General features: G+C 41.7%; 1 protein-coding gene across 1 annotated transcript in view; it reads left to right on the top strand.

Moving 5' to 3' along the window:
• The first annotated feature begins 5,707 nt into the window (after window positions 1–5,707).
• The window catches only part of DCK (deoxycytidine kinase), a 31,572-nt gene continuing 11,292 nt past the window's right edge, over window positions 5,708–25,987 (top strand). The window contains exons 1-4 of the mRNA XM_027854551.1: window positions 5,708–5,795; window positions 18,644–18,759; window positions 24,424–24,617; window positions 25,230–25,377. Coding sequence (XP_027710352.1) covers window positions 5,708–5,795; window positions 18,644–18,759; window positions 24,424–24,617; window positions 25,230–25,377 — 546 coding nt within the window. The remainder of the gene's footprint in view (window positions 5,796–18,643; window positions 18,760–24,423; window positions 24,618–25,229; window positions 25,378–25,987) is intronic.

Genomic DNA, 25,987 nt, shown 5'->3' on the forward strand with positions numbered 1-25,987 from the left:
ACTAGTACTGGTTATTTTCACAAGATACTTCTGGCAAGTCCACTCCGCCAAATTAAAAGAAAAAAAATATAGAGTTGATTGTCAAGTAGGAAATCAGAGAATGGGAGAATCATATGGGAAGTTAATCTAGTAAGCCTTGATAAAAATTCCTAATCTAGGGATGTTTCTGCCTAAAGAACCAGTATTGCCTAGACTTAGATACCAATATCTCTCTGGCTCAGATACAAATATTTTCACTTTGGCCATGGGGGGTGAGGGTGGGGGAACTACTCTATTGAGAACTACCACCTTTGTATTATAGCAACTTTACCTTAGAGGAGGTCTAGTACAATTGAGGTGCTTGCCTTGATTTGTTAGTCAATTAAGCATTTTTAAGGGACAACCATGCTCTAAACACTACTAGGTACAGGAAATAAGAGGACAGGAATTATCCAGCTCTTGCTCAAACCACCCCCCCCCTCCCAAAATAACATTAGGGGGAAATAGGGCAGCTGGGTGGCTCAGTGGGTAGATGACTGGACTTGGAATCAAGAAGACTTATTCCTGAGTTAAATTCCTGCTTCAGACAGTTACTAGCTGTGTGACCCTGGGCAAGTCGCTTAACTCTGTTTGCCTCAGTTCCTCCTCTGTAAGATGAGCCAGAGAAGGAAATGGCAAACTACTTTATCTTTGCCAAGAATACCAAAAGTCACAAAAAGTCGGACACCACCAAAGTGACTGAACGAGAGAAATAACGTACATATATAGAGGCGCACAAAAATTTGTACAAAGCAGATACAAATTTGCTGGAGCAGGGAAGGATCAGGAAAAGCCTCGTGTTTGGGGTGGCAACTGGGCTGAGCTTCGAAGGAAGTCAGATTGTAAGAGTGAGATGGGGAATGGGGGGTGGGATGGAGGGTGGCAGACTTGAAGGACAGACTGCAAAGATAAGGAATTTGCATGGCAAATAGCAACAAGAATCATTTGGCTAGAGCACAGTTTGTGAAGGGGAGTAATGGGTAATAAATCTTGAAAGGTTGATTCCAGGTTGTGGAGGGCTTTAAATGACAAGCAGAAAAGTCTTTTGGTATTTGGTTTTTGTGGCAATAGGGATTTGGTTTTTTTTTTTTTTTTTTTTTTAGGCAATTGGGGTTAAGTGACTTGCCCAGGGTCACACAGCTAGTAAGTGTCAAGTGTTTGGTCTGAACCCGGATTTGAACTCAGGTCCTCCTGACTTCAGGGCTGGTGCTCTATCCACTGTGCCACCTAGCTCCCCCTGTAGGGAGTTTTTTGAGCAAGGAAGTGACATGGATGCTTTGCAAAGCCCTTCAAGAAAATCCCTTTGGTGCAGGTGGTGGATGAATTGGATAAAGGAGACAAATTTGGAGGCTATTGCCGTAGTTCAGGCAAGAGGGGATAAGAGTCTGGACTTGGTGGGTATGCAAGTGAAGAGGTCAGATTGGAAAGGGGTCATGGATGTAGAAATAACAAGGTTGGGTAACTGAGCAGTGTTGTGGAGGGACTGAAATTGTGAACTGCTACCTTTCAGTCTTCTTACACCTTACTCCCTGACAAGTACTCTTTAATTCAGTGATACTGGGTGTTCCATAAACAAGACACTCCTCTCTCAGCTCTGGGCATTTTCTCTGGCCATCCCCTGCTTCCTTTAAGTTCCATCCAAAATCTCATGTTTTATAGGAAGCCTTTCCCAACCTCTCTTACTTTGTTTTTTGTTTTGTTTTGTTTTTTTTTTGCTAGGTTATGGGGTTAAGTGACTTGCCCAGGGTCACACAGCTATTAAGTGTCAAGTGTTTGAGGCCATATTTGAACTCAGGTCCTCCTGACTCCAGGGCCAGTACTCTATCCACTGCTCCACCTAGCTGCCCCTCAAGGACTCTTCTTAAGGGCTTAATTCCCTGAGTCAAATCTCTCATTCTAACTTATGGTGACCATCCAATAAACTGTCAAATTTTCATCTGTTCAGATGAGGATATAAACCAGATAATGGTGATTTGTTTAAAAATGATCAAACATGGGTTATATGAGGAAAAAACAAAACAAAATCTCAAGTAGCTCGTCTGCTGATCAAAAACAGATCTGGTCTATTGCTGGGACCATACTCCATTCGTATCCTTTCTTAGGGAGAAATACTAGAAGAAATAAAACCTTTGCTCCATGGGATAAATGACAATAGAGATTTAAGAGGAGTAAACCATACCCCTGCCTCAATAATCAACTTGTGATTTTTTCTATTGAATCAACCAATCAAAGACATTAACTAGATGTGGAAAAAGTCCTTGATTAATTTGGAAAAAGTGAAAGCCATTGGACGAAGTATAATGATGCCACACAGGGTTTTGGAATGGCCCTGTTACTTAAATTAAAAAAAAACAAAACCCTAGCAGACCAGTTCAGAACCCAGGAAATTCCAATCTAGAGCCAGGAGAGGGTAGTTCCAGCCAAGCTCTTGAGAGGGAAGTTAGTTGGGGTGTCAGGTGGGTGATGATGACCCTCAATTCCCCTACCTTGACTGAAGGATGTCAGAAGCTTGGAGGCATGAGAGATTTTTCTCATCAGCATCCCAGCAGCATCCCCAGGACAGCAGCAGTTGGTAGTAGTGAGTGCATTGGGAGCCAAAAACAAATGACAGGCTGGGGAAAGGCAGCTTCTAGACTATAAAAAACTTAGCAGAAAGCTATGACATACCTAAGAGGAGCTCCAGGAATATCCCAGGAAGGACTTCCAGCAACTAAGAACTGCTGAATTACCCCTTTGCAACATAGACTCTCTAAGCTTGAGCCCACTTTGCCCTAGACTGGCCAAAGAGTGTGCCAAATAATTTTTTGGGGGGGAAGGGAGATGTTTCATATGAATTGTTTTCATCTTAGTAAATACCCATTTTTAGAAGCTAATTAAGTCTAGCTAAGTGATATCAAACAACAATCAATAAGGGGAAGCACACAGGTGGGGGCTCGTGAGAGATAGCCTAAGAATGATACCTCCAACCCTTCAGGGTCTCCCCTAGAACTCTGGGGGTGGAAGTAGCTATGCACTGGGACCTCACCTGAAAGTGCAAGTGGAATATGGGAGAATGAGCCTAGGGACTAGAGCCCAGGGAGAAGCCTGAGCTTCTCATTTCTTATCTCACTTCCGCTTTGTTCTACAAAAGACAATGAACTTTACACTCCAAATGATTGAATGAAAATCTGTCTCTAGGAGAGTTGAATACCTAAGAGAAATAAGGCCATAATAAGAGAATACCTTACCTACTCTTGATGTAAATCAAGCCACCTGGCCCTGATGAACTATATGGTCAAGGACTAAAAGAACCGGCAGCTATAATTACTGAGCTACTGTCAGTAATATTTGAAAGATCATGGAAAATTGAGAGCTATCGCAAGATTGGTGCAGGCGTAATGTCATGATTTTCCAAAAAGGAAGAGAAGAGTCTATAAATTATAAACTATTCAGCTTGTCCTGGAAAAATTCTAAAATGGATCATTAAGAAGATGCTTGACAAACATCTACCCAGGGAAGCAATGATTGCAAAGAGCCTATGTGGCTTCATAAAGAACAAGTCACTCCGGCTGAACCTCTCATGCTTTTCTGACAGGATTATCAAACTAGCGTTGTTCAGTCACGCTCAACTCTTCATGATCCCATTTGGGGTTTTGGCAAATATCCAGGATTGGTTGGCCATTTCCTTCTCCAGCTCATTTTGCAGATGAGGAAACTGAGGCATACTGGGTTAAGTGACTTGCCCAGGGTCACACAGCTAGTAATTGCCTGAGGCCTGATTTGAACTCATAAGGTGAGTTTTCTGACTTCAGACCTGCAACTCTATCCACTATGCCATCTGGCTGCCTATTAAACTGGGAGAGAAAGGGAATATTGTCAATATAGTTTACTTAGATTTTAGCAAAGCTTTTGATAAACTGTATTATTCTTGTAGAGAAAATGGAGAGAGAACTGATTAGGTAAACATTGTATAGAAATTAAGGAGAAAACGGCTGCTTCTCACTATCGATCTCAAGAGTGTTTTGTGCATTGCCTCTCCATGTATATATGTCTCTGCTCCATCTGATGAAGTCTTGGGCCGTCAACTTCTTCATCAGGTGAGCATCTCACAGATCGATCTTTAATTTAGCTAACACAATATCATTAGCTGGATCCCCTCTGTCTAGAGCCCCTGCTATCAGCAGGTTGCAGTGTGTAGCCTTCCTGAGCCAGATTCTGACAAACTATCGGATATTTCTCAATTTTGCCTGCCCTGGAAGATTGGAAGACAGAATATCTATTTTCAGAGGTTATAAAATGCCAGTATATTTATTTCTTATTGTCCAAAATGACTAAATCTGACTCCAGGTCTGGCGCTTATCCACTGCTGCCCCTAGTATCCTAGTAAAGCCTTTCCATAGCACTAATCGGCCTCCCCGTGCAAACTGGCCCATTTTAATGCTCACCATATTGCCTTGTGTGGACCTCCGCCAAATGTGTCGGTTAGGTCGAGTCAGGCCACCCCACAATTTTCCTTTTATATTTGGCTTTACCCAAGATGAACTGCAATAAGAAATGTACGTTTGCGTCAGCTATCAGTAGGCATGAAACCCTTGGGAGTCCTGCTGATGCATCCATTTCTCATAATCTAATTGCTGAATCTTTTCACCAGGACAGAGGCATAAACCTTGCCCATGGTGTTGCCCAGTTGGAGGGCAGAGTTCTGTTATCCTTTTTTTATAAATTAAAGTGGTTGTAGATAACTGCCACTCCTTTGGGACACCATTTTATTTAATAAAAATAATATTTAATTTAAGGATACAATCAGATTCCAAATGGGCTAGACGGCCACCCTCAAAGAGTGGTTGTTAGTGGTGCAATTTCAACATCGCAGGAGCTGCCCAGGCGAGGACCGCGGGAAGCTAACAGGGGATCCAAAAGGACTCCGACAGACTAGAAAGTCTTGGGCTGAATCTGGTAAGACTCCTATCCATATGGATATTTGCATATGGGTAGAACTCGCCCAAGATCACACAGCTAGGGAGTATCAAGTGTCTGAGATCGGATTTGAACTCAGGTCCTCCTGACTTCAAGTCTATCCACGGCACCACCGAGCTGCCCCCCCCCTTTAATAGCTCCTTTTTATGTCCGGTCTTCGCGATTACAGTGTAAGCTCCCAGAGGGCAGGGGCGCGTCCCGTAGCTCCAGGAGCTCCCGCAGGGCTTGGCGTTCGGCAAACGCTTACCCTACGCTTGTTCCCTCGGGCGAGGAGACCTCCCCCTCCCCCACCCCAGCCTCTCTCCAACAGCGCAGGCGCGGCTACCAAGGAGAGCGCCCCTCCGGTCGCGTCCATCGATCGTTCGGGAATCGGCCGCTTCCAACCAGCCTTGCTCGGTGCTCCGACAGGCTTCGTTCTCTCGGGAGGAGGAGGGGCCGCGCGGAGGAGGCGGCCGGAGACCGCTCAGCCCCACCCCCAGCCTCTTCTCTTGACGCAAACCCGGGCTCGGAGTGCGCGCGCGCGGCTTAGGGCGGTGGGGTCGGGGGAGGTCGAGGGAAGCGTCCGCCGAGGGGCGGGGCAAGAGGAGGAGCGCAGTGACGTCATCGCCTCGCCCCTGGCCGGCGCGCCAAAATCGAACGAGGCCGGCGGGCGGCGTCTCCCGCCTTTCCCGCGTCTCCCGGGTCTCCCGCGCTCGCGTCCTGTCAGAGCAGCGGCGGCCGCGGACCAGACGACATGGCCACCCCGCCCAAGAGGAGCTGCCCGGCGCCCGCCGCCGACGGGGGGGCCCGCATCAAGAAGATCGCCGTCGAAGGCAACATCGGTGAGGAGCCCGGGATCCTCCCGATCTGACGGGCGGGGAAACTGAGGCCCGGGCGGGGGAGGGCAGGCAGGGGGCTCAAGGGCCCTCCAGGTCCACGCCCCGATCTGACAGGCGGGGAAACTGAGGCCCGGAAAAGGGAGTTCAGGAGCCCTGCAGGCCCGCGCCCCGATCTGACTGGTGGGGAAACTGAGGCCCGGAAAAGGGAGTTCAGGGGCCCTGCAGGCCCGCACCCCGATCTGATGGGCGGGGAAACTGAGGCCCGGAAAAGGGAGTTCAGGGGCCCTGCAGGTCCACGCCCCGATCTGACGGGCGGGGAAACTGAGGCCCGAGAGCCCCCCTGTGCTGCTGTTCCCCCCCCCCAGCACAGCAGCTGGCCCGGCTTGCTAGCTCGGTCACTCTGGCTAAATTACTTAATTTACTTGAGCCTCAGTTTCCTTATCTGAGAAATGGAGGTAATGCAATGTTTATTTCTCAGGGTTGTCGCCAAGAAAATGTTTGCGAATCTTATTATACCAACCAACATGAGAGGTTATTACAAGCTTGTATTACTTACTCTTGGACTGTTGGAATAGTATTTTTTTGTTGTTGTTGTTTTTAATTTTTATTGTGAGCTTTTGTTTTTTAAGTCACCTCTGTTGCTGAACGTATCCCCCCCTCCTTCACTACCTATAAAGTAGGAAAGAATAAGAAAAAGAAAAAAAGAAAGCCCCGCCAGCCATCGCAGTGGGGTGCGCCAGCCTATGCAGTTTGGAAGGCATCTGATGGGTCTTCCTGCCTTCACTTCGCTGCCTCCAATCCAGGAAGACTTCCAGACTGATCTTCCCTCTGTAAATATTTTTTCACTCTCCTTCTCAAAACTCGTAATTGTCTAAAAAGTACTGCTGTGACTCCTTGGTTTGGGCACTGCAGGCCTTTAGCAGTTTAGCACCATCCTTATCTCATATTGCATCACCATCCCCCAATATCCCTTTCACATCTCTGGGGGCTAGGGGCATGGCGCCTCAAGATCTGGAAAATCCAAGCAAAAATTTTTGGCCCTCCTTCCGTACTGGAGAAGAATTTTTTCTTTTTCTTTTATGGGGTGTTTACAGTACCTTATTGTAAAATTTGGATTGATATTATATGATGCTGTATATATATATTAGATACATCTTTTGAGTTTCTAAATTTTTTCTGCGTCATCTGCTGACCTTTGAGTATCATCTGTGGCTTCCACAAAACTCCCTCCAAATTCCCATTTAATTTCTTATGCTGACTCGAGATATATCAAAACTGCATTGGGGAAAGTTGAGATGGTGGAAGCGGTAATTTACTCCTGGCTTTCCCAACTGTGGTGAGTGGATAAGAGCACTTGATTTGATGCCAGAGAATTTAAATTCATATCTTAGCTCTGCTACTTTCTATACTGTGTGACCTAATCTCTGGGTCACAGTTTCCTCATCTGAAAAATGAGGAGGCTGGACTGGTTGATCTCCAACGTCCCTTCGAATTCTACATCCTAGGACCCTAATATATTTCTTTTACATTTTGATCTGTTGACTTTCTTGCCTATCCATTGATGCCCAATAAAGATAAAAAAAAATCAATAAAATTTTATTTCTGCCTGCTAGAGCATTCATTCCTTCATTCAAGGAATAGTTATCGATCTCTTTCTGGTCAATCATCTTTGTCCATTCTTCCAAAGACAAAACTAGCCTAAGGCTTCACCTTTATGTGCTAGAAAAGATCAATTTGTTCTCCAAGAGGCCCAGGCTTATTTGTTTCATAGGTAGAATATTCATTCAACAGATTCCTCCCTCACCCCCCACCTTCTGTCCTGTGGCTGGAGCTAGGATTGTAGGGGATCATAGATTTACAGCAGGAAATAGAGGGCATTTAGTCAAACTTTCTGATTTTACAGTTTAGGAAACTGAGAGCAGATGGGTGACATGACTTTCCCAATTGGGATCAGAAAGGTAAGAAGTATCAGAGCTGGATTTTAACCCTCAGATCTTCTGACTCTAAAAACAGCAAATTTTTCACTGTATTCTAGCTTAGGGAATAGGTTAAAAGCAACAGCTTTCCCCATTGAAAACCTTAGACTATTAAACAAGGCTAGAATTGGAAAAATGAACTGTTTGTCAAAGATATAGTTAGAATCCACTATGATGGGTGGTTTCGTGATGAAGAATTAAGGAATGTGTCAAAATCTTGTGAATTCAGTGCAGAATTGTATAAAACAAGTGATTGCAGCAAAAGGAGACAATATTGCGTATTGAAAAGTTTTTGAAGATGCAAAAGTTGTAGGATTTATTATAGAAATCAATTTAATTAATTTTGTTGATATTTAGTCATTTTTCAGTTGTATCTGACTCTTCATGACCCCATTTAGAGTTTTCTTGGCAAAAATACTAAAGTGGTTTGCCATTTCCTTCTCCAGCTCATTTTACAGATGAGGAAACTCAAACAGGGTTAAGTGACTTGCCTAGGGTCACACAGCTACTAAGTGTCAGAGGCTTTGAACTCAGGAAGAGGACTTTTCCTAACTCCAGGGCCAACAGTCTATTCACTTCACCACCTAGCTGTGTACTAATTTACTTTGTGCTAATTAATTCACACACCATTATGTTATGTATTCATCAGAGCCTTGTGTTCACTTTTCCCCATACTACAGCCTTCCTTCAGAATGAGTTCCTTCTCCTTCAGCTCGTATTCTCCTTTATCTTATTCTCAAGTTCTCCCACATCTCTCTTTCCTCAAATTCAATCTTTGCCCTTCTTCGTAGGTCTAAACACCTCAAAATCACCCAATTTACTCAATTTCTCTCACATTTCTCCTCAAATTTAGTCTGGTCTCATTCACATATCCAAACCCCTTTAAATCACCTTTACAATTCTATTCTCCTTTTCAGGCCAGTCCTTTCTTTTACTGTTCTTCTCCCATAGCCTTTCAGTCAAATATATAATGTATTAAAGTACTTTGCAATTTAAAGTGTTTTACGTTAGCTGTTTCTAGTAATTATTAATTTGGTATGGGTAGTTCCTCCTCCAACACAGACTGAAATCCCTTTGTAACTTGATATAGGGTCTTTTAAAGTTTCTTTGGAAAATTTGTTATTCTGATAGCTAGGCTAGTCCTTGGAGAAAACTAATCTTCCATAAACCAGTGATGATGGATTTGCTGAATATGGTTTATAAATATATTTGAGAGGCTTCTTCTCTTATACTGATCTTTGAAAAGCATTTTCATTTTTAATGTCTGTTCCCAAGTGCTTTTTAGGCTTGGTAAAGTCCTGGTAAAAAGTATTAAGTTGTAGTCATTGGAGAGAGTCGACAGGGCCTTTCACACTTAATGCTATTTATTTATTTATTTATTTGTAGGCAATCAGGGTTAAGTGACTTGCCCAGGGTCACACAGCTAGTAAGTGTTAAGTGTTTGGTCTGAGGCTGTATTTGAACTCAGGTCCTCCTGACTTCAGGGCCGGTGCTCTATCCACTGCGCCACCTAGCTGCCCCCATTAATGTTATTTTTGACTGCAGAACAAACCATGTTTTTGACTTATTCAGGTGAATTATACCTTGCATTAATACAACAACTTCTGTGGTTTTGAAAGTTTCCAGAGACACTTTTCACTTCATTCTCATTCACACTCTAGAGTCATTATTTTTCTCATCTTGTCACTTTTACAAATGAGGAAACTGAGGCCTTGTGAAGTTGTGAAATGCCTTGTTCCCACAGTAAAGTGTCAGTGACCTAGAAATCCTCCCTCTGCAGGCTAGAAAGAACTCCCTAACTTCAAGTCTACTGCGTTTCTTTGCAGACCTTGTTTTTAAATTGGTCACTGTAATTCTGTATTCATACAACCCCTCACCTCATGCTCCCCTTTAGTGGAACACTCTTTTATGTTTTGTTTATGGTGGGTTCACCTCCTGCCTCTGATCTTAGCATTCAGTGCACAATGACTTTTGGCACAATGATCTCAGTATAAAACACTAATCATTAGGAACTTCTTAGTTCCCATGACTTTTTTGCCTGAGTATCCTTGGCTGTGTTCCTTTTTGCCTCCATAAAGAATATTAGTGTATTAGTTTGTTCCAAAAAAAGGTTGAAAAACTGGACATTTGCCCAAGTTGGAAAATGAGAGTAAGTATTGTTCCCCTGCTACAAATCTGTTGTGAGGGCAGTATTTCTTCCACTTTTTAGGATGTGACCAACATGAACATTCCTTTTTCTTTGGCAGCATCAAGAGAAGGCAGAATAGTCCAGTGCTGTAAGTTGGGGGATGACTTTAGAATCCAGTTGGTGGCCTGACTTTTTTTTTACAGTATGTTTTTTGGTGGTTTCTCATGAGCACCACCTCTTCTTTTCACTCCTGATTAGCATTAGGGCTGGTTACTTTGTCAGTGCTTCCTTTTCTGCTCTTTGCATCTTCTAAGTACTATACATTTGTTCTTTATACAGTCATCTGTGATCACTTTTGGTCTTCCCCTCATCAATTATACTCGCCTGTAGGTCATACAGATGAGGAAACAGAGGCCAGGGGAGTTATGTGATTGCCCAAAGTTAGGCAGGTAATATGGAGCAAGGCTAGGATCTGAACTCAGGTCTTTGAACTCCAAGTACAGCCCTCTTTTTACTCTACACGTAGCCTAGAAAATAACCGAAGCCTGGCTTCCGCTTCCACACTGTGTCTTGCTTCCCTTTTCGGGCAATCATCTTGCTCCTTACTCAGCTCTTCCTTCGTTGCCCCCTTCATTTCTGTAGATCTTTTTTCTCTGTGACTTTCCCTTTGCAGGAGGAAAAAGGAAGGAGCTCTTTTCTTCCTTATCCAATGACATGTGCAGAAAGACTGATTGTCGGCTCTCCCTTAATCCCTCCCCCTTCTATCTTTGTAACTTTTTCTTCTTTGCTCTTTATGCACTTAGACATGTTGTTTTATATGATGGTTATTTGTATCTCACTGATAGACCGTAAGCTCCAGGAGGGCAGATACTCTGTCTCATCCCAACTTTGTATCTTCCCTAGACCTGAGCACTATGTGTTACATATAGACACTTAATATAATATTTGTTAAATTGAGTTGACTGGAGAAAAACTCCTTTAAACTTCATTTCTTCTACTTTGTGCAGAAAAGGAAGATGGGAGTGACAGAAAAGCTTTTAGGATGGGCAGGAGGCAGACCAGGGATGTGCTGGAGCCTATGGAAACTAGCTCAGGATTGTTAAATTTTCAGTGTGAGCCATTTACACCTTGGAAATCAGCAAAAGCTACAAATCAGGGTTGGATTTATTGTTCTATTGATTGTCTAGACTTAAGAAAGTCATGGAGAAAATGTTAATAATGCAAGTTAAACGTAAAAGTATGTCACATATATGTTTTCTCCTCCTGGAGAGCTGGTTGTTAAACATTGACGAGCATGCCATCAAGGCAGATCCACCATAAATGGAAAGGGAGACATACGATGGGTTGGAAGTCTGTAGAATTACAGTGACTTGGAGCAAGGTCAATGTCTAAGAACAAGTTTCTAGCCTTCGGAGTGAGGATCTCTCAGTTGGAATGATTCGCAGCAAACTGGACACGTATGTCACTTCCCAAGGCCTCGGCTTTCTCAGTGATGATAATAACTGGCTAACATTTACTAAGCCCTTTTTTGCATTTTGCAAGGTGCTTTACAGGTATTATCTCATCCTCACAGCAATCACTGGAGGTAGATGCTATTATTGTCCCCATTTTATAGATGAGGAAACAGACAGAGGTGAAATAATTTGCTCATGGTCACACACTTAATAGGTATCTGAGGTTGAATTTGAACTCAGATCTTCCCAATTCCAGATGCATTTAGATGTTTAGAATATTTATGTTTATTTAGATCATTTTGACATTTAGAATATTTATGTTAAATTGCTTACTGTCAGTAAGGGGGAGGAGAAGGAGGTAGAAAATTTGGAACTCACAATTTTAAAAAATGAATACTAAAATCTATCTTTACATGTAATTGGAAAAAATAAAATACAATTTTAAAAAAAGCCTTAAAAAGAGTATTTATGTTAAATGCCTTTAACTTAAAATAAAGCTGGTTTGGTTATTAGTAGCGTTGTTATTGATACATACAGTTCTCATTTTAGATAATGATATCTTGCTCTACAGTTTGCAAAGTGCTTTCACATTCTTTATCTTGTTAGATCCTCATAAAAGTTTTGTGACATAGGAAAAGCAAGAATTACTTTTACTCTTTTACAGATGAGGTTCATCGAAATGATTTGCCTAAATTCACACGATATGTATATTCAGAAACTAAAACTCTAATTCTAAGGAGAGAACACTTGGATAGACCAAGTATACACCAAGAAGGCATCTTTGCTCTAAGTGACATAATTTTAAGGGCATTATCTCTAAGAGGGGAAGATACCAAATGCTGCTGCCTCCCTCCCTCCCCCGCTCAAATGTCTCTGGGGGCTGACTAGGTACTCGACAAATTTGTTATGTAATCTCAATGCGACTCTCTTTCCTGCAGGACAGTCCTTTTATTCTTTCTCAGTTGACTTTTCCCACAGCAGTTCCAAACCTTCTCTTCTCTTGGCAAGCCTCCTTTACCGTTCTCCCTCACCCCTAAATTTCTCACCAGAGAACTCTGCCTCCTGCTTTACTGAGAAAATAAGAGTCCATCCTTCTTTTCAGCCCCCATTCTTTGTTCTTTGCTCTAGGTCCTGAGGAAAAAGTGGCCCTTGTCTTTATGAAGCCCAACCCTTTCTCTTTGTGCCCTCCATCTCTTCCCTCTTTCTCCTCCTAGAGCTTGCCCCTTTGATCATACTCACTTTGACCTCTTTTTTTGTCATGGTCTCTCATCTTCAAGCTCCTTATCTCCTGGTTGCCTAAAAGCATGCCTAATTCTCATCCATTCTTAGTCTTTAACTGGACTCTTTCAATGTAGAGACTGAGTAAAGGCCATTGGATTTAGGAATTAAGATATTGCTGGCAATGATGAAAAGTATGGTTTAAGTTGAATGGTGTGGATGAGTCAGATTGCCAGCTTTTGAAAAGTGAGTTGGATGGCAATGAATGTAGATCTCACACTCCTCAACCCTTTGCAATCTGGATTTAGCAGCAAGAAATCATTGATTATGTTGGAGAGAGCAAGGAGTTGAGAAAGTGAGGAGGTGGTGAGAAAGTGGAGGCAATAAGTGTAGAAACCTAAAAAGGTGGGACTTGTTTTAGGAAGAAGCTAAAAGCATTGTGCAATATCCCAATGATGATCTAACCTACCCTTCTCCAGTTCTGGTTCCACCCAGCTCATTGTCTATCCGTGGTGTTTGCTGATGGGCCAGTTCTTTGTGTTATTTATCTAATAATATATCATAATCTGGACAATTAAAGTTCTTTATTCACTTGGGGGGGGGTTGTCTATCCTCTTTTGAATGAGTTTAGATCTCTAGGAGGCTCTGGTGTGGAGCATCTAGAGGACCTTGCCATCTGTCTATGACAATGGCAGATACATTTCGGCATGTACACTTTCCTGTTTTATGCCTTACTTACTATTAATAATCGGAATCTTCAGACAGTTTTCTATGTTGATATATCTTTTAAGGACTCTTGTTCTGAAGGCACAGAGTAAATATGCTTGGAAGACATGACATCTTACTGGAGGAGAGTCTTAAAGTACCTTTTGCTGAACCAGACCAAATTAGTTTTTGTGGTCATCAGCCAGTAAGCAAATGGAATCTTAGTCTCTACTTATTTCAGCCTCCTGTAGGATTAATGTCATTTGCAAACACCTGCCTGGTCCTTTCTCAAACCTTCATCAAGGATCATACAAGCAGAGATCGAGAGGTAGAAAGTACCTTGTAGGTCATCTAGTGCAGGGGTGTCAAACTCAGGTAGAAATGGGAGCAGAGCCATAAATAAAGATCCCTGTGGGTTGTATGTTGACTTAGAAAACCGCATCTTACCATTATCCATGTTTTATTGAGCTTTATTTATTTCGTCAAGTATTTGTTTCTCCATTACATCTTAACCTGGTTAAGAGGCACTCGGGAGCATTGCAGGTCCTTTTACATGTTTGACACCTCTATTCCAGTCCATCCCTCTTATTTTTACAAATTAAGAAATGGGCCCTGGCAGGTGAACTGACTTGTGACCTGGGTCACAAAGGGAGTCAGTAATAGATTCATGATAGAACTCATTTCTTCTCACTCTGAAACCAGAGCTCTTCCCAGTTTTCCATGCTACCTGTGAGTCCTTTATGGGTACTCTGATGTTTTAAGTGAACATGTAGATTATTCACATAAAAATTTGTTTTAGAGATGGGAAAGTAAATACCTGGGCTCATAGTTATCAGTATTTCCTTGATTACCTTTTTTTTTTGTAATAAAGTCTGATTTTTCCCCCCAGAACATTTAGCATCCTCCCCTCTTTGAGATATTTTGAGAATTAATTCATAAGTTTTCTTAAGAATTGTTTTGTCTCTAGCATTCACTTTCTCTGCATCTGTGGATCTAGTCTAGTTTCTGTTCCCGTCTTTGCTTTCTTTCATACCATTTTTACTTCCTCGTGTAGAGCATATCAAGGACTGTGTCTAATTTAGTCTAAATATGGTGGCACCACTGTCATTGATGGAGTCAGTCAGTCTGTCGTAAATAAACATTTAATCAATCATCAAACATTTATTAAGTGCCTGCCATGTGGCAGACTTAGCCCTGGGGATATAAAGAAAGGCAAGAGACAGTTCCAGCTCTCGAGGAGCTCACATCTCCAGGGAAAGACCTCAGGCAAACAACTGTGTACAAACAGGATTTGATTTGTCCAGGATAAATTGAGATGTCTCAGAGGGAAGGCAATAGCATTAAGGGGGTTTAGGAAATGGGATTTTAGCTAGGATTTAAAGGAAGCCAGGAAGCAGAGATGAGGAGGGAGAGTATTCTAGGCATGGGGATCAATGCCCCAAATCCAGTGATGGGATTTCTTGTTTGAGGAGTAGTAAGGATGCCAGTATCACTATTGCAGCCTCCATTGATGGACGTGGGGGGTGGGGGAGGGTAAGTCAGGTGTAAGAAGACTGGAAAGGTAGGAGTGAAACAGTTTGTAGAAGGCCTTTGAATGAATGCCAAACAGAGGATTTTACACTTGATCCTGGAGGTATTAGGGAGCTGCTGGAGTTTATTTGTTTTGGGTTGGTTTGTTTGTTTTGGTGTGGCAATTGGGGTTAAGTGACTTGCCCAGAGTCACATAGCTAGTGAGTGTTATGTGTCTGAGGCCAAATTTGAACTCAGGCCCTCCTGACTCCAGGGCCGGTGCTCTATCCACTGAGCTACCCAGCTGCCCCAAGCCACTGGAGTTTATTGAATGGAGAGGGATATGACATGGTCAGATCTATACTTCGGGAAGATTAATTTAACAGTTGAGAAGAGAATGGGCTGCAGTGGAGAGAGGCTTGAGGCAGGGAGACAAACCATCAGGCTACTGCAGGGTCCAGTGTGAGGTGATGAGGGCCTTCAAGCAGGGTAGTGACAGTGCCAGAGGAGAGGAGGGAGCATAGGCAAGAGGTGTTACAAAGGTAAAACCAACAGGTTTTAGCAATAGATTGGCTCTGGGGGCACTGGTGACAGAGAGCTATGGAGGAGACACCGTGACAGTGAGGGAGTGAGCCTGGGCGACTGACTGGGAGGACGGTGGGGACATGTGGAGGGGGAAGGATAATGAGTTCATTTTGGACATGTTGAGTTTCAGATGATTATAGGACATCCGTAGAGAGGTGTCCGGTAGGCAGCTGGCGATGTAAGGCTGAAGGTAAGCAGAGAGGTGAGGGCTGGGGAAATAGAACTGAGAATCATCAGCAGAGGGATGGTAATGGAATCCATGGGAGCAGATGAGATCAATGCATGAAACTGGGTAGAGGGGGAAGAGAAGAGGACCCTGGACAGAGCCTTGAAGGAGACCTGCCATTCGTGGGCTCAGTGTGGCCTGAGAGCCAGCAAAGGAGCCAGAGAAGGAGTAGTCAGAGATGTGGGAGCAGAGCCAGGATAAAGAAGAATAACAAACAGAGAAGAGACAGGAGCGGGAGGAGAGGGCGATCTGCAGGCTGTGGAGAAGTCAGGAAGGAGGAGGAAAGGCTGTTGTAGAAAATGCCACAAATCTTCTGCATTTTTGCATTTCTTCCAGTTCTGTCCTCAAATGTTCTTGGGATGATTTTGCTTAATTGGGCATTTCACTAAGCTTTCCCTTCCAGCATTTTCTCGATGTTCTTACTGTTTTATTAGGCAGAATTCTTTACTGTAAGATTTGACAAACGAGCTCATCTCCCATACTGTGCTTGCCCTTGGATGCTGAACCTCTCTGCTCTGGGTGGTCGTTTTCCAGCTGCTTTAGTCTCTTCATTGTGACAGCTGATTTTACATTGGTTCACTTTCCCCAGGTGACTCTTTAAAACTCCTACGTTGAGGAACAGCTGCTTGTTTCCATTGGGAGAGGAAGTTTCTTTTCCGACATGGAAGAAATTTTCTTAGGAACTAATAATAGTCTAATAATAATAATAGACATCGTTTCCTCTTTTATCTATTTACTGGTTTTTTTTTAGAGTCCACACAGTTGTTTAAATGAATTCGATGAGAACAGTTTCACTTATACATCTCTTTTATTCTTTTAGTTTGCCGTTGCTCTTGGTCTTTCTTTGTTCTTAAAAGTCAGTGATCTGCCAGTATACGGCCTGCTGATTCAGAAATGACTGTCACATCACAAATGGGTCATTTTAATTTAATTTTTTAAAAATTATATTTTATTTTTTTAGTTGGCAAAAATCTACCTTCTTTTGCTCTTACTCAGCCCTCATCCCCAGATTGAGAATGAAAGGAAAACAAAACCCCTCTTACAAATACGTTTAGTTAAGCAAAACGTATTTCTCCTATTGCTGCAAAAATGCCCCTATTTCCCCACTTGATCCTTCTATCCTTATTAACTATCATCGTATCTCTTCTGCCTCGTGTGGCAAAAGTTCTTTAGAAGACTGCTGTTTAATACTTGGTGACCTTAGGTAGGTCACTTAATCTTCTGGGACTATAGTTTCCGAATCTGTAAAATGATGACCCACCATTTTCTCCAACTCTAAAGCTCTGATTCTAAGCTATGTGTAGGGCATGAGGTTTCTGTAAAATCTACAATCCTTTGACCCTTCATTCCTCACTTATTTCTTACCATGTTTTTCACTGGTTCTCTCCACCTCCCCATGTTCACCTTTCTATGGAAGTCACCCAATATTAAAATATATGTTGATTTAATTTGGAGTGTTTTATTAAAATCTTCATGGAATTTCTGCACCTCTTTATTCTTAGTACAACAAATAGTATATAAACTGCAGTCATTTTTGTAGGAGTAGTTTTCTAAATCCTTATCAACATAAAAATCCCTGAATGTCCCATGAAATGTTTTTTGTTACTTTTGATTCTATGATAGAAGCAACTGTATCAACTTCTTTATTTACTTCAATATGGCAAATGAGTGGGCTACCTTTTCATTTGGTTACAATTTATTTTGTCTTCTGGTTTCATTTATATTGAGGTCAAGACTGATACAATTCAGTTCATCCAGTAACACTAGTCGCTGTAAATGGATCTCATTTAGAATCTCAACACTGTTCAGAGAAGATCTAAACACTGTGCAATTCACTCAATGCTCCCTTCTCTACCACTGTTCTCCCATTATGGGAGAAGCTGAGGGGCTAGACAAGACTCAGGGCTATTTTATATTTTGCTTTGTGTCATGGGTTGCAGAATTCTTACTAAGTGGCTAACGTTCCTGCTGATGAACATCTCTATATTCATAGCTGGGTTGATTCTTGGAAATCAGACATACTGTATTGCTACAAAGGCTTTTAGTCTTGCTATAGGATGGTGGGACCTGCCTGAGCTTGTGTCATTTGCCATAATCCTGGAGAAGCCTGGTCAGTGGAGTAGGACTTTGTGGAGAGAAGTACAGTATTTACTGAAATTCTCCTTTTTAATGACTTTTTAGTTACTTAAAGCATAATGATCCGGGACCAAGTTTGACCCAAGAGAAGAGTTTAGGAAATTCATGCACTTCCTTCATTTTTTTTTTCTTTTTGGGGAGGCAATTGGGGTTAAGTGACTTGCCCAGGATCACACAGCTAGTAAGGGTCATGTGTCTGAGGCCAGATTTGAACTCGGGTCCTCCTGACTCCAGGGCTGGAGCTCCATCCACTGCCCAACCTAGCTCCCCACCCCCCACTCTCTTCATTTCTGATGTGGGTGACTGTGGATGTAGGATATTGTTTGGATGAATTAGCAAGAGTATGTTGGTTTGGAAAAATTGCTTTTTTTCCTGTTTTTTTTTCCCTTCAAGGGAGGTCTCTGGGAGAGAGGGAAAATATATATTTGCAAATCTGTGATATAAAAAGGCATCAATAAAAATATTAAAAATATGTAAATGATTTTGGAGTTAACAAAATCTTCCTTTTTAGAAATTACTTTAGTACTTATTCAGAGGAGTGAACTTGGCCTCTTGGCCAAATAGCTATGTATGAGTCACAGTTAAAAATATAAACAAATGGCACAAACTTAAATTGTTAAGACTTAGAAGGTAAATCTGTGACTGACTAGCACCCTCTTTCTGCCAGATCTTTTTTTCCCATTCTTTTGTTCTTTTACATTTAAAATCAAAACTAGAAATCCACAAAAAACTTCATCATCTTATTACAGATTTATCTTACATTTTTAAAAACTGAGAACTCCAAAGAAGATTCTGGAAAATGGTTTTTTAAAATGTGTGCTATAACATATGTTATTTTAAGAACAAGTTTATAAAGATTAATAAATGCTCTTAACACTTCTTTCTGCTTGTTGTATTCCTTTACCTTTTGGCAGCTGCGGGGAAGTCAACATTTGTAAATATCCTTAAGCAAGTCTCTGATGATTGGGAAGTGGTTGCTGAACCCGTGGCCAGGTGGTGCAATGTTCAGAGCACTCAAGATGAATTTGAGGTATGAAAATGGTGCATTGCTCTTTGGTGAATATGGTGATTCATTGTTTCTTTGGTTTGCATTCAAATGAAACTACAACCTTAGAGTTCAAAGCTATAGCAATGTTTTATTGTTCCTTGTTTCTGATATTTTTCTGCAGTGAAACAGAATTTAACTCCAAATAAAGTCAGTCAACCAGCATTTATTAAGCTTCTGTGTACTAGCCACCATGCTCAGTGCTGAGTGTTCTGAGAGACTTTTTATATTTGTTGGGTTTTGTTTTTAAACAACAGTCAAACCTCTTACCTTATTTTTCAACCCTGTTTCAATAACTAATATGTTGTTTTTCATCATTGTCAGAAGGTCTTTCCTTTTGAACTCAAGTTGAAATTCCTTCTTTCCATGTGAATCATTTTTCCCATATGATGTTACAGAAGGGAAAGTGAGGGGAAAACCATGAAATTTAGTTTTTTCCTAAATAGTAAAATCAAATCTTTTGATGATTTCTCCATTATAAATTTCTGTTTTGTCATAAATACTGATTTTCTGGAAGATGCAGGAAATTTGTTAAGTAATAATTTTTATGTGATTAAAAGTAAGCAAGGCATGCCACAGTTAATAGAAATGGATGGCAGAAACTTATTGTTCAAGTCTTAATAAGATAAAGCATTGAAAGACAGTTATTTCTAAATCTTAGCTTCTGGTATGAGAGAAGGGCAGGAATAATTATGTATTTAAAATGCAGACAGAAAATTAAATGACTACACTCTAAACTTTGGGCATCCAAAGGAGAGTAGCGAAGATGGGAAAGGGTTGTGATGTCATATGAAAATGGATCAGAGGAACTAGAGATCTTTATCCTGGAGAAGAGAAGGTGGGGTGGTGGGGGAATGATAGCTGTCTTCAAGTTTTTGAAGGGCTGGTACGTGGAAGAGGGATTACACCTGTTCTGTTTGACTCTCAATGGCAAAACCAAGAGTAAAGGGGAGGCAAATTTAGGCTTGTAGTCAGGAAAAAGTTCGTATCAGTGAGAACTGTCACAAAATGAAATGGAAGAGAGCTGGGTTTAGAAGGAAAGACAATTCTGTTAAAAATGACTCCCATAGCAGTTGGTACTTGCTGTTTGTCCTTCCTTCTTGAAGAGCACCATGACATCAGGGAGGAGGTGCCGTGACACGCGGGTGAATTGGATTTAAGTGAGGGAGAGCTGTGCAAAGTCACCAGCCTCAGTCTCTCCTCTGGAGCCATCAATAGCAGTTGGCAATGTGGGATAGAGGATATAGAGATGGTGAACATGGTAATGTGATGTATGTGGCTATGTGTGCATAGAGATTTGGGAGTCACGCGCTACTCTTCAGTTATCTGGGTGCATTGTATTTCCAGCAGAATGGAAGCTCCTTGAGAACAGGGATTTTTTTTCATTCTTGTATCATTGGCATTTAGCATAATGCCTTGCTTAATAAATGGTTGTTGAATGACTGAAAACAGAGCTACCATTGCTTTTTATTAAGCAGGGCCTTCGTTTACAGTGGCTGACTAGAAGCTTTTCCCTTCCTTTTTAGGGGTATCTTGATTTTCTTTGTTCTTTTGCCTGCCCCCTGTTGGCAGGAATAATGTGAGGTGCTCACTGTAGCTTCCACTAATTTTGATACAGAATGGAAGGTCAGACAGTCTGTTTGCACCATCTTTCCCGGCTCTGGGCAGGACCAGTAGCCAAACCTTACGGCATTGTCCAAGTTTATGTGAAAAGTTTATTTTCCTCTCATACTTATGATTTATGTTACTGTTCAGGATCAAAGCACAAGTCAGTGAGGACCTTTATTGTGTATCCTGTTCTTAGTATACAGATTGTTGAATGCTTTGCCTTTGTTTGTTTCTACTGCACTGAATGTCTTGGTTGGAAGAAAGCTGATCTTGAGTTTCTCTTTCCAACTCCTTCGGACACCTACATCGCTCCTGAAGCTGCAGCAGTGTAAAGAGGGAGGCTGAGCTCTTTCTGGGCTGCTAAGAAGCCCATTGTCCTATGAAAATGAGCTCTGAGAGCTTATCTAAGTACTGGTTCAGAGCACCTCCTCTTCAAGTGGCTTTTGAAGGCACTCGTTAACTTTTTCTTACTGACTGACAGGTAGACAGATATCTGGTCTTTTTACAAGGTTTCATCTGGAGCTGCAAGAGTCTATAGCAAAGGGGGAAATTCCTAAAGATCATTTATTGTCCACATTTTAAAAAATCAGTACGATTAAATTTCTGTGCTATCAATCAGCTCTCAGTTATTTTCAGAGGGAAGTAGCATATAGATAGCCTAAACCGCTATATATTTGATGGTTTTGTAATGTACAGATGGAGGGTTGCAGGATATGAAGCTATCCATGTGGAAATGAATGAATTCCGCTAAGTACTTTTCCTATACTTCTGGTAGTGAATGAATAGTGAGGACTCTAGACAGTTGTTTGTGTCAAATAGGTTCTTTTTAGACTCAGATAATAGAAGTAGGCATATCACGTGAACCACTGATCTATTAAAATGTAGGCTCCTTGATGGCAAGTACTGTTACATTTTTGTCTTTGTATGCTAATGCCTAGCACTGTGCTTGGCTGAAGTAGGCATGTTATGCTTGTTGATTGACTTCCAAAAATAGAGTTCTTTATAAAGAAAACAGTCCATTTATTGATTTAATTCTAATTTCCACTTATGCAGTGTTACTAACAGAGTGAGGATTGAAATAAATTCAAAACTCTGAATTCAAATTGGATGCTTTTGTTACTGACTTTCTTCTTAGGAGCTCTGACTGACTAAACTTTTGCTTTCTCTTACACACACACACGCACGCACGCACGCACACACACACACACACTTGTCCTTCCAACTCTGAAGTTGTGCCTTAGGATCTTTTCAGGATTTCAAAATAGAGGTGTTACTTTTCTCCCCTCTATCACTTGGCACTTTTCTTTCCCTCCCAGACTATTCTTAGTCTTTGTTTGGAGCACCAAGCCCTTCTGTATTATCTCTGCTGTGGTCTCACAAATTGCTTGGTAAAAATGGAGCCATATAAGGTTTCATGGATCTTCTTTCTACCTGACTCAGAACGCCTTTTGCCTCGTGAAGGAGTCCTCTATTTTATAATCTGGAAACTTAAAGTTATCTTACCGTTTTCCTTATGAATACCTTTAAATTTTTATTTAAACAATGGTTATAGGCTTTTTTTCACATGTCAGTTTTCTGTTTTTCACAAGTAGATTTTTCTCATATTGAAGTTTCTGAAGAAAGTCGTACTTTTATGTTTGAAGATTGACACACACACATCTTTATTTGATGGATTACCACAATCTCTGAAAAAAACAAAAGTGTGAGTTATCTGAAGGGCAGTGGAGAACCACATGTCATCACCTATATGGTGGGTGTAGAGCCTCTGTATCAGCAGCTGGGCAAAAAGTATCATGAAAGAAATAAGAGGCCTGTGAGCTCACAAAGAGAGGGGACGATCATAACAAGAAAAGGCACATATTGCATTGGTGTCTCCTCAATGTAAAAGACCTAGGGAAGGCCTCCAACAGAGGATTTCTAAGAGGACATGAACTAGAGAGAGGATAAGAACAGTATCCATATTTATGATATTAAACCTCTTATAGAAAATTGAATTGAATGAGCATTTAAAAAATTCCTTATACAGAAACAGCTGAAAAAGGAGATTGTGATGAAACTGCAAATCCTTTTATGTGCAACTTGTTTTTAGCTTACTGTATTTAATAAATTCAGAGTGTACTTTTCAAAGCTGTCTTTCTGGGCTAGTTCAACTCCCTCATTTTATACCCAAGAAAGCTGAGGTCCAGGAAGGGGAAACAACTAGCCCCCAGGTCACACAGGGCTCAGACCCAGGGCCTTTGATTCTAAATCCAGCATCATCAGACCCAGAGTGAGCAGAGCTTTGGAGAAAGTGCTTGACAATAAAAGTCATTTTGATTTGAGTAATGTTGGCAGGTAACAGAGAAAGAGCTGAACTGTTCAATCTTTTTTGGCTCTGAGAAAGTTTTGATTAAGATCAGTGAGCTTGACGTTGAATGCTCTACACTTTGTTCATATTCCATTAGGATCTTATGGATTTCAACTGTATTCCCTCTCAATCTCCCTCTTTCCAAATTGAAAGACTTTACTCTTTTTGGCCTGTACTCATATGCCAACTTCTCCAACTTCCTGGCCGTTTTAGTTTTCCTTCTCCTGACTTTTTGTAGTTATATCTTTAGTGTTACATGCTGTCAAGGTATGTTTGTTCAATTTTTATCAGTACTGTATATTACTTTTAATGAGGGGCAGCTTAACAATACAGATCTTTTTATTTTGGTCCACAGTGATCCTATTTTTAGATCTAGTGAAGTTGCTGTATTTTTGTCCTGTACAGTGCTGGGGCTGGAGTCAGAAAGATGCAAGTTCAAATATGGCTTCAGATACCTACTAGCTGTGCGACCTTGGACAAGTCATTTAACCTCTCTCTGCCTCAGTTTCCTCATCTGTAAAATGGGGGTAATAATAACACCTACCTTCCAGGGGTGTTGTGAGGATCAAATGAGATTAAATTTGTAAAGCACTTAGCACAGTACCTGGCACATAGTAGGTGCTTAATAAATCCTTATTTCCTTCCTTCTGTCCCTTCCTTCCTTCCTTGGACACCTGGTAGAGGTTTCAGCATAAATGCTGGATAGTCTAAAGGACTACAAAAGGTGCAGTAATATTGTACAGCTGTTGTGCTAACACGAGGTGCCAGGTGGCCTGAGTGAGTGACACACTGCTCTCTTGCTCAGGAAATCCAGGATACCTACATTAAACTTCCCTAGACAGATTACAGGGATTATGGGTGGTGGTTGTAATGTAGTTGTTTCTGTGTTCAGTGCCTTACATGATGTCCCTAAACATCTGACCTGTGAAATGTGTGCCTTCATCACTGTCTAAATTCAATGGTAATGCAAAGCTGGAAATGAATTCCTTAAGGACTTTCTGAGTGACAGTGATAAAGGGTGCATGAACACAGGGTAGGTCGCCACTCCCCTGGAATAAATGCCAATAAGAAGAACATGTGGGTAGGAGCATCATGTGGGCAAGTGACATTGATCTGCAGGTTTCTCAAGCGTCCCCTTCGTGGGGGATGGGCAAGAGGTGATCTTTGGCCCGTCAGACATTGTGGGCCCAACCACTTGGGTGGGATCTGCAGTTCATTTGTGCCTGCATGGTTAATTCTCTTTTACCTCTTAGAATAGTGTTTCCTTCAAGGCTTACCGTGGCTTCCTGCCCCCAGCATTACTTTGTGTATACTTTGTGTGTTTTGTATTTACTGGGCAGTATACTTGTAATTTCCCCCCAATACATGTAAGTTCTTTGAGGGTAGGACCTGTTGTCTTTGTATCTCCAGTGCTTAACTGAGTGTCTTTTACAGAACAGATGCTTATTCAATTTTTACTGAAAGAATGAATGACTAAACATGTTTGTTGATGGGGGAAATGGATTTTTATTTACCTTGTGTGCTGTAGTCTCAGGAATTGGTAGCATTAGCTTAGGGAACTCTAGTGGATGAGATTACAGAGTGAGAATTTAACTGCTTTAGCGTTGATAACAAAAAACAATTTTGTTCTTTTGTTTTTGGAGAAAATTTTAATTTTCAAAGCCTGCTCAATTTAGTTTCTTGTTTTAAAATAGGAACTGACGACTTCTCAGAAAAGTGGTGGCAATGTGCTTCAGATGATGTATGAAAAACCAGAACGATGGTCGTTCACCTTCCAGACCTATGCCTGCCTGAGCAGAATACGCGCTCAGCTCTCTGCTGTCAATGGGAAGCTCAAAGAGGCTGAGAGGCCGGTGGTGTTCTTTGAGCGCTCCGTCTATAGTGACAGGTATGCTGCTTGCTTCATTAGCCTTGGATACACGTCAGTTTGTTTGTGCAGCTTCTTTGAGACACAAGCCATATAAGTACTTGGGGTAAATTGGGCATGCAGAGGTAATGAATGATGAGAGCACTTGGTGCTAATAAGGATCCATGGTGGATAGCACCCCCCTCACCGCCCGCCCCCCCCCCCCCCCCCCCGCGCAACCCAGGGCCGGACCCCCGCCCCGGTGTAGGCTTTTTTTTTTTTTTTTGGAGAGAGTTCTGCATCGCCCTCCTCCATCTCAGAATTCTGATCTGCTTTTGTTTATTTTGAACCGAGATTATTTTTGCAAATCAGAACCCTGCCCTCGTCAAAGAACTAACAGGTTCTCTGACTCTCCAAATCCTTCCTAAGCAGATTTCCTAGGGTTGTAGTAAGTCTGCCTTTCCTGTTCTTGATTATTTGAATAGTACCGGGCTCTCCCTGACTTTGAGGTTTCAACCAGGCATATTGGAGCATGCCTGGATTGCCTGCCTGGCCATTCCTTCTTACCCCTTTTTGTTCACATCCTAGAAAGCGATTGGCAGCTGACTTTCATCACAGAGAAATATGTTGATATGTATCCATATTGTCTTTCAGGTATATTTTTGCGTCTAATTTATATGAGTCTGATTGCATGAATGAAACAGAATGGACAATTTATCAAGACTGGCATGACTGGATGAATAACCAATTTGGCCAGAGCCTTGAACTGAATGGAATAATTTATCTTCGAGCCATTCCGGAGGTGAGATATAGAAAAGCTTTTTTATGTGTTATAAATCTTTTGAATTCTAGTGTGTTTTACCGGAGTAGTTGCATAGAGCATCAGGCCTGAAGTCAAGAAGACTCATCTTCCTGAGTTCAAATCTGGCCTCAGACAGTGACTAGCTGTATGACCCTGGACAAGTCACTTCACCCTGTTTGCCTCAGTTTCCTCACCTGTAAAATGAGCTGGAAAAGGAAATGACAAACCAGTCCAGTATCTTTGCCGAGAAAACTCCAAATGGGGCACGAAGAGTCAGACATGACTGAACAGCAGCAGTGTTTTATCATTTGTTATTCCATTTAGTGGCATACAGTGAGGATTATGCGTCCTAATTTTCCAATCTTTTCAGAAAACAGGTGAAATTCTTTGAGGGAAACAGTGTCATTTTCTTTGACAAAACTAAAATCCCAGGTTTGGCACGTCTTCCGACCGGGTTGTTGAACTTTGTCTTTTTTTTTTTTTTTTTTTACACACTGCCGGCTCTTTCTTCCTCCCAGACTCTTGTCTCTCTCCTCTTCCCTCATTCCATTCCCATCTCCCAACTTTGCCTGACCTTTTCAGGCTTCTAGGCCCATTGGTGCTGATGCTC

This window comes from Vombatus ursinus, unplaced genomic scaffold (assembly GCF_900497805.2).
Source record: "Vombatus ursinus unplaced genomic scaffold, bare-nosed wombat genome assembly UNPS02010461.1, whole genome shotgun sequence".
NCBI lineage: Eukaryota > Metazoa > Chordata > Mammalia > Diprotodontia > Vombatidae > Vombatus > Vombatus ursinus.